General features: G+C 33.2%; 1 protein-coding gene and 1 long non-coding RNA gene across 2 annotated transcripts; one reads left to right on the top strand and one right to left on the bottom strand.

The window, feature by feature from the left end:
- The first annotated feature begins 5,050 nt into the window (after positions 1 to 5,050).
- On the top strand, positions 5,051 to 6,074 carry LOC126966261 (putative nuclease HARBI1). Its single transcript, XM_050810240.1, has 2 exons — positions 5,051 to 5,321; positions 5,412 to 6,074. The coding sequence occupies exons 1-2, from the start codon at positions 5,055 to 5,057 to the stop codon at positions 6,072 to 6,074; spliced, it is 930 nt and encodes a 309-aa protein (XP_050666197.1). The 5' UTR covers positions 5,051 to 5,054.
- A 1,046-nt stretch (positions 6,075 to 7,120) lies between these two features.
- On the bottom strand, positions 7,121 to 7,836 carry LOC126966288 (uncharacterized). The gene is made up of 4 exons (XR_007729707.1): positions 7,731 to 7,836; positions 7,425 to 7,625; positions 7,263 to 7,337; positions 7,121 to 7,180 (listed from the first exon to the last, which is right to left on the bottom strand). It is a non-coding gene; the product is annotated as an uncharacterized LOC126966288 (long non-coding RNA).
- Between the last annotated feature and the right edge of the window lie 1,941 nt (positions 7,837 to 9,777).

Below are 9,777 nucleotides of genomic sequence, written 5' to 3'. Positions count from 1 at the left end.
GTAAGTGTTAAGTAGTACGTGTAAAAATATCTTCTCTAAATTTAAATAAACCACGAGATATTACGGCGCTTCTTTGTGGAAGTAGTTAGTACGAGAACTGTAGACAAATGTCAAGAAAGAAATACTTGAATCTGGCCATCCATCTACACCAAGAGAAACATATATAAAACCAGAAACAGTTACAAGTATCGACAATTTCGATGTTTGTTTGTTGCAACGCACTATTTATTCATTTTATGATAATGGTGAATACCCAACAGTGGCTAAGATATTTGATGAAATTAAAGTATAAATGCCTGTATTTAAGTGCGGCAAGTCATCATTGAAAAAAATATTAAATAAAATAGGTTACAAATGAAAAAAAAACATAAATGGCCGAAAATTTGTTATATGTATACAACATAGGCTGCACTAAAAGTATCGGGAATGGAATATTTCCACTCTTCCTGTCATATTAAAATCTTTTTAATTGAAAACTCCTTGGTTTTAAAAATCGAATACCATTTATTTACCTATTTAAAAAAGATTCTCGGTCTTGTCACAAGGTCTTGTCAAACTTGTTTAGTCGGTGAGAAAATGGAATTGACTCGAGAAAATTCTGGCGCGATGATTTATTATGACTTTTGAAGTGGTTTAACACAAAAACAGTGTGTTGACCGTGTGAATTTTGCATTTGGTGATGAAGCCCCATTCAAAACCACAATTTAGCGCTGGTTTTTTGAATTGAATTTCAACGTGGACGTGTCAAGCTCAGTGATGATACCCGTCAAGTTCGTCCAAAAACTGCAGTCACCAAAGAAAACGTTGATGCTGTGCGTAAGCTGATGGAGGAAGATCGACATGTGACATACTGCGAAATTCAGGCAACTTTAGACATTGGCATGAGTCAAATACAAATAATCTTGCATGAACAAAAGAGTTTTTAGAGCAAGAAAACATAGAATTATTACCATCCGCCGTACAGCCCCGACCTAAGCCCTAATGATTTCTATACTTTCCCTAAAATAAAGAATAAATTGCGTGGCCAGAGATTTTCATCACCTGAAGAAGTTGTGGACGCCTACAAAACGGCCATTTTGGAGACCCCAACTTCCGAATGGAATGGTTGCTTCAATAATGTTGTGTCACTTCCTTGATTCCCGAAATTGTCAGTGCCGCCCTCGTATGTTAATTTAAGTTGTATAACATTAAATATATTGTATCTTTTAAAAGCACATATTAAAAATACACCTTAAAAAATATTATGCATTATTTCATTAACCTTTCCTTAATTACCTGCTAATGACTATCGACAAATCCCTTCTTTGTTGCACACAACACTAGCAGTGCGAGCGAGAGTTCCGATATGTCAATAAGTGTGAGCGAGGGAGTTCGCACGTTTGTAATGTTATTTATTAAGTTTATTGGTTTAGTTAAGTTTAAGTAATCAGCTAGTTGTCACTAGCCGTTTGTTTTTTTTTATTCTCTGTTTGTTTTACTATTACCCCCAAGAGACAGGCAACGCTAAGTCAGGTCGCTAGGTCAGTTACTGTGTACACGTAAAGTGCGCTATAAAATTTTATCATTACAGGGACAAAAGTATCTTGTTACTTTTGTCCTCATTTTTGTTAAAACTGTAGATAACCTTAAAAGGGTACATGCTTGGCGTGCTAAAAACGAAATTAATTAAATTATTAGTGTGGGTACCATCAATGTATTCAAGAATGGATATGCAAAAAATTGAGATTACTATCATCCTTTCACGACAAGGTACCTACGTAAACATTAAATTAGAAGACGTTTAAAAACCTACTTTTGAATTGTGAAATCACGTAGCGTCCTGTCACATGACCTAAAAGCACGTGGCGCACGCGGCGACTTATTGCAGTGAGGATGCTATCACCTGACCTTTCGACCCGGTTACTTTTGTATCTAGTCTCCCCTACTCCTGCATTTATCTTAATATCGTCCTTACCGTATCTAAGGTCTTCATCAAAACTCATGTTAGCCTGGCTCAACAGTGCTGCGATTTTTTATCAGATCTCGACGTTTATAAGGTCCTAGGAAGCTTCCCTGACTATTCCCGCGATAGTGTCTATACGTCTGTATGAATGTATGTGTATGTGTGTGTGTGTGTGTGTGTGTGTGTGTGTGTGTGTGTGTGTGTGTGTGTGTGTGTGTGTTGTTTTAACTGTTCAACTGATTTCAGTGCGATTAGCGCCATTCGAAAGGGCTTGATCAAACTTAGATTTTGAATACAATTCGGACCGGTAGATTTTACAATAACTTTTAAACGGAAACCGATCGATTCCAAAAATTAATAAGTGCTTAACATTAACCACGTCGATCGCCACCAAGCTGGTCAAAATCTATTGATTCATTCGTGAGTTGAGGTTGTAAGTAATCAATTATACCTGGGTCTTGTCATTGATAACAGAATGAACTGGAAAATGCACATTGATACACTGTGTGACAAGCTAAGAGCCCTTCTTGCAAAGTTCGCTGTTATTAAAAATAGAATTCCTTTCAATACCCTTCTGTTACTATACAATTCATTAGCTGAATCAATTATCAGTTATGGGCTCTCGAGCTATGGAAGAACGTATAAAAGCCACATAGACAGAATATGCACTTTGCAACTTAGAATAATTAAAACTATTGTTCCAAAAAATATTAAAAATAAACTAAAGAATTTTGACCATAAATTATTAGAATACTGCAAAATACTAACATGCCATGAAAAGATAAAACTTGCGATATTAAGTGAAGAATATTTTAACGAAAATCTTCAAGTGATTAAAAAAAACGATGATAACAAAGTATGTACGCGTAAAAAGTATAACGGAGTCAAAACTACTTTTAGCTAGATTTTCTAATGGCTATGTTTGAAATAAACTAAATTACAAGGTACCTTTTCTAATAAATAAACTTCCTACAACTTTAAAACAGGAGATAACAATCTATCTATATAACTATGTATATAAAAGAGAATGTATGTTTGTATGTTCCCTAATAACTCCTAAACTATTCGACCGATCTCAATGAAATCTTTTCTAATAGATTCGTAGCTCAAGGAAGGTTTACATATTATATAGTTTGTCGTGTCACGATCCCACCCACGCATTTACTGACATCGAACCATTTATTGACAGAACAACGTCTGTCGGGTCAGCTAGTTAAAAATTTAAAATAAAAATTAAAAAAATATTTTCTTGATAATTAGGGGGCGTCCATAAATTACGTGAGGTGTTTTTTTAAATTTTCTGCTAACATTGTTTGTTTGTAATTTAATATAATAAGTTTGTAGAAATAAGAATAAGTGTTTGATGTTAATAATTGTAATACATTTTTTGAAGTTACATTGTTACTAGTTTTAAGTAGGTACTGATATTAAGTCATTTAGTATATTTTTAGTTTTCTCTTCATTAATTATTTATAACATGCGACGTGTGTAGTGCACGGTAAAATCCGAATGGGTTTATGTTTGTACTTAAATTTAAGCAAAATTGTAAAATACTTCTTTTTGTGTAAATAAATAAAATAAAGTTACCGTTGAGGAAAGAAAACCCAAAATAGTGTATTTTAGGATTTAATTCGAAATTCCGAGTTTGATCAATTGAAAGTCAAAGATTTTTTTTTTTTTTTAAAGATACACTATTGATCTTACACAAAGCATTTATAACTATTCAAATTATAGACTTTTACATTCTTTATGAAGGCTCAAAAAATTGAGTCGCATGCCGCTAACCGCGTGAAAGTCGGTCCATTAATCGTAATACTTATGTACTTTTGTTTTGAAGCTTTTCTGGGATCTTCTTGTAAAAGCATGTCCATCCCCACAAAAGACTAACTAACTTGACTTGGCCGAGTTTATGTCTGTTCCTGGTGTTAACATTATGGTTATGACAGTTTCTAGAACATTCACTTGTGTGCATAGGTACCTACCTACATACACGACATTGTAAAGAATTATATGTTTAATTCTTTAAATTTTAATTTCAATGATATTCTTTACTTTTTTTTCATTCATTTTACAAGCTCCACATTACAAGTTTGAAATTATGTACATTTCATGTTATTGTCTACCTACGTAGTTGTAAGAGTGATTAGTACTTAAAAAAATTATATGAACCCCTTGGGTGAAGGCCTCTTCCATTTCAATAATATTTTTTATCAATTACTTGTTTCATCATAATACTTATAAAATTATCTCAAGTCAAAAAATCGTGTTAAATTTAACTAAACAGTGAGTAAGTTCAACACATTAAAACAAAGCAAATTTAAAAAAAATGTGATTCGTTACATAGAATTGTCACTTGGCATAAATATTAATTAAAAACCAAAAATAGACGTGCATAGCTGTTGTTTATTTCAGTAAGTTATAATATAATTGTATTTTTTTATGGAAGACGACAAATGAGTGGACTTGATATTAAGTGATCACCGCCGCCCACATTCTCTTGCAACACCAGACTTACTTATAGGATCGTTGCCTGCTTTTTAGAAGTTGTACGTGATATTTTGAAGGTAGCCATGTCGTATAATCCCGGAAACAACACACAAGGAAGCTCATTCCACAGCGTTGTTGTACGTGAAAGAAACTTCCTTGAAAACCGTAACTACTGTGGAGGAACGCGACATATTCAGGTGGTGGGGATAATATCCTAGTTTAAAATAAACCAACAGGTGCTTTGTATTGCATAAGCACAAAGATAAATACTCCCAGCGGAGTAAATATATAGCTGATAACCACCCACCAACGAGTACCTACCATTCTTTTCATATAGAAAATTGAACTCGTCCCAATATAAATTATCATCCATACTAACTACTTAACTACGTACTAACACCCATATTCTAAGTCGTAAACCAATGATTTCCTCGACTCGACTCAACCTCACTGAGGGGTTTTAATATTCACAGTTGTAATTTTTGTCCTTACCTCAAACACCTTCCTCACTCGAGGTGAGTTTGAGTCGAGGAACCAACTGTCAAATGTGAGGTTGATCGCCATCTACCTTGAGGAAGTTTATAAGTAATTGTTAGGTACAAAAGACATTATTTCATTTTTTATAATGTCTTTCGAAAGTTTTATTGAATATATGTACGATAGTCCTTACGACTACTTATCGCGACGATATTTACGAGATGCAGAAAATCCGATGGAAATTTATGATGAAAATGAATTTCGAATAAGATTCCGCTTCACCAAAAATATTGTGGCAAGCTTTTTGTTACCCCTGCTCTTCCAAAATACTGGAGACAGCAATCGTGGATTGCCGATTCCACCCGTGATCCAAATGCTAGCAGCCTTACGATTTTACGCAACTGGAAACTTTCAAGTAAGTATTCTTATAACTTGTCTACATTCATAAAATTGCAATACAAAGCTTTGTATGTATACATTTTTACTTTAATCGGTATTTTTACAGATTGTTTGCGGCGACTTGCACCAAATAAGTCAATCAGTCGTTTCAAAGATTGTGGCCAATGTATCGAAAGCTTTAGCTTTAAAAATGAGGCGCTTCATTAAATTTCCTGACGTCCCTGAGCGAGCTAATGTGAAGATTCAATTTCATCGTGTTGCTGGATTTCCTGGGGGTATTGGATGCATTGATTGTACCCATATTCCAATAAAAAATCCAAACCGACAAAACGGCGAAGTATGTCGCAATCGTAAAGGTTGGTTTTCAATTAATGTGCAAATAGTATGTGGCCCTCGGATGGAAATATATGATATCGTAGCACGCTGGCCTGGATCTGTCCATGACTCTAGAATATTTAATAATAGCAGGTGTTATATGAGATTTGAAGAAGGGGAAATTGCAGGTTTACTGATTGGTGATAGTGGTTATGCACAGTCACCATACATGTATACACCAGTCCATAATCCACAATCACAACCTGAATTCAAATATAATAGGGCCCATATCAGTACTAGAAATATTATAGAAAGGTTTAATGGTGTATGGAAAAGAAAATTTGCATGTTTGAATAGAAAACTGCAAAATAATCTGTCAAATACATGTAATATTATAGTGGCATGTGCTGTGCTACATAATATTAGTATTGAGACAAGATCAAGAAATGATTGAACCCTTAACCAATCTTGCTGTAGTTCCAGTACCTCACACTGGTGATACAGCACGAGGTAGTGTTATAAGGGCTGCATTTATAGCAAGACATTTTAGTTAACACCTACATCATATTATGTTTTTATATATACATTTTTTTATATGTTACTTTATTTTTTTAAATGTTACTTTAAGGAAAATTTAAATATTAATCTTTACTATTATTGTTCTATTAATAAGTTTGTTAAATACTGCTCACAACTAAATTTTTGGATGATTTATAAATGAATTAATACTAAGCAATAAAGTTTTTTATTACACAATAGAATTGAAATAAACATATACATACAACCTAATACTAAATTAATTTTCAAAATTTTTATTTTTAAATATTCTTAAACTTAATTCAGCCTCTTCTCTTTTGGCTCTATTGCAGAGGAGAAGTTCCTCTGCAGCTTCTCTTTCAGTTTTGGCTTTGAGAAAAATCTCCTCTGCTACCTTCACCATCCACTCCTTCTCAGCTATTCTGAGCTTATGCAGCTCCTCTTCCCTTTTCTGAGATTTTCCATGTTTGTTGACGGATATGAAATTCTTCTTGAATCACTCTGGTCCGTATATTTCTTGACTCTGAAATGTAAATCATATAATAAGACCTATATTGTAAATGTAAAACAACAATTTCAGACATTTATTGATTTTTTTTTAAAATAATAACAATAGGCCTGTGGTCTCCGTCTCTCTAACCATACCATGAATAAAGAACAAGTTAAACTGTCGACCCAGTCACTACCACTAACAACTGATAATAAATGTAAAGAGTTGCAATAAGTTATCTAAGCCCATCAACCAGTATTTAATCAGCATGGCGAGTTGAGGCTCTATATCCCCTATCTTCAAATAATAAGAAAAGACACCAGTGATGAACAGTCAGACATTAATTAAGTGGTTGATTATGGCAACTATTTTGCCTATTATAATGTGTTCAGGTATAACATTTTTTTATTTAATTGAATGTACATTCATTTTAAACTTTGACAAAATATTTTTATAACTACCTTGTGATGGAGCTGCACTATAATCAGTCAAACGGGACTCTGTCAAATGTGGAGGAGTGTTTATAATGTTTTCTGTAAAATTACGTATAACATTAATACTTAACAATAAACATAATATTATTTTTTATAATTTTAAAAAGGTTGGTTATTTTACCTCTTTCTGACACATGTTCAACTGCTGGTACTTGAGATGACATGTCTAACAACATCACATCATCAATTTGGATTACTGCCAAACAGAAAAACAGTCATAAAAAATCACAAATGGCAATAAACTTAATGCAGTAAGTACCAGAAGTACTTTTATGTTATTTACCTGCACTACAAGGTATGTTATCACTGTCGATTACATCTGCCAACTCCACATCTGTCTGTTCAGCGAGAGCATCCTCCAGTACTGGTACTAGGTATGTAAGCATTAGAGGAACCACCACCGGTCCTCATCCTTTCCCTTTTCTCTAAGGCCAACATACTTTTACGCCTGGTCCCAACATTTTTTAAGTTGAGCTTCAGTCCTCTAAAAATAAAGTGATAAAGAAATAATTGCTCAAATGTTTCGTAAAGTTTGCCTTAAGTGAATATAATAGAATAAAATATATTTTCAACTACAGTAAGTACTTACTTTTGAATTCGTTTCTATGGCATTGTACTCCTCTGTTAGGCTAAGCCAGGGATTTTTTTTAGCCACTGCGCTCCCCATAGTGGCTATCGAATTTAATTTGTATTTGATTACTAACTCCTGCAGACAAATCTTTTCGGCTTCATTGAAAAGCTGTCTTCCAGTTGCAGTCATTTTAAATAATTGCTCAATAAGAACAACACACGATTGAATTCACTTGTATACTGCGAAGCGAACAAAATATTTTCTTCTCCAAGCCACCCACTTCACAAATATCACAGTATTTTTTGCGCAAAACATGGGTTTTGTTTTCAAGTGCATTTAAGGAATTCGAATTACGCTGCGTTAATATTTGTTTATTTATGTGTTCGCTTTCATTTGACACTTCACTAATCACTTGACACAAGAAGTTGAAAGCCACAGATAAAAAATCGTCAATAATAAGGTTAGCATTCCTCCAAACGATGACGTAATTCATGAGTTTTACCTCGACTCACACTCATTCGAGGAACCTCATGAATTCCTCAAACTGACAACTATGAATACCAAACTTGAGTTCCTTTCAAGTCATTCCTTGAGGCCTCCTCGACTGAGTTCGAGTCGAGGGACTTTCGAGGTAACGACTTAGAATATGGGTGTAAGTGATTAGTACATACCTTCGGCACGCTTTCAATAGTCATAAGTTATGTAGGTATTTAAAGTGACACAAAGAAATATTTTATCATTTAATAAGTAAATATACCAATATTACATTGTTATTACATTATTATTGCCTATATAGATACCAAATATCTACAATAGCCAAACTAAATATAAATATATATAAGACAAAAAAAAGAATACATACTGTAATTGAATTCAATGATGCACTACTGTTTGCATATTGAGTCACACTTTCTTCCATTTCTGATATTATGTCAAATAAGTAAAGACAAACCGCGCCTCATACGCAGTGCAACTTGCAAGTAAAGAAAAGTTCTAAAAAATCATTCATTTTATACCCGAACAACATAAATTAAACTTTAGCTATAACATAGCAACTTATTATTGGAGCATCTTACACATATTTTTTTAACTACCCGCAATGTACAATTACATGTTGTTTCTGTTAGCTTTATACGTGGGTAGCTACGATTTGATAATTCGCTAAACAATTCAGTTGGATACCTAACCAATATTGTTAATGCAGTCTACGGCATGAATTGTAGTATGTAATTATGCATGAAATGCACGAATACTATGCATACACATTTAGGTATTAACTTATATAGGTACCATAAGGAAGTATTACAATTAAGATCTGGTGATAACTTATTAACAAAATAAACACACAAAGTATTTTACGCATGTACACTCTTGATAATATAGATACTACTTACCAATTAATTAAACCAATGCGTATACCTCTGAAGTGATTTCATAGCTTTTTTTATAGGTATATCTTTTATTTAATAAATACCAAACATATAGACATGTCAACTTTATGTAAGGATATTTCATTTATATCTTCATACCTCAAAAACTATTTGGATACAAAAACATTATTTGCCTCTTTAGAAATTAAAAAAAAAACTAAATGAAAATAAAAAATGCTCCGGATTGCGAATTTGACAATAGAAAAGTTAATTCTATTGATTTGAGTAATCTTGTTAATTTAAGTTAAAGCCATAAGAGAATAAATGATTACAATTGTTGAATCTTTACAAAACGTAATCTCCAGGTTGTGAACACGTTATCATGTCATGATAAGAGTTGGATGAGTCGCAGAATGGCATTCGGGCAGAAGTCGTACCTCCTAAATAGTGTCGTTTTTTATAACAGAAAACTTCTGATCATAATTTAAGTATTGAAATAAATAACGGTCAAGTGCAGCCCTTTGTAGTTTGTACCATCGTACTAGATAAAATAAAATAAATCAATCAACAAAAAACGTTTGTTAAATAAAAGTTTTTTATCATAGAATTAGCTATCTTGGCTTTTATTTTTGGTGTACCTATGAGAAACAACCCTTTGACAGAGAGAAGGATGGACATCATAGTCTCTAAGTAAT

This window comes from Leptidea sinapis, chromosome 9 (genome assembly GCF_905404315.1).
Source record: "Leptidea sinapis chromosome 9, ilLepSina1.1, whole genome shotgun sequence".
NCBI classification, from domain to species: Eukaryota; Metazoa; Arthropoda; class Insecta; order Lepidoptera; family Pieridae; genus Leptidea; species Leptidea sinapis.
The sequence above is the reverse complement of the archived record's forward strand: the minus strand, read 5'-3'. Positions and strand labels throughout refer to the sequence as shown.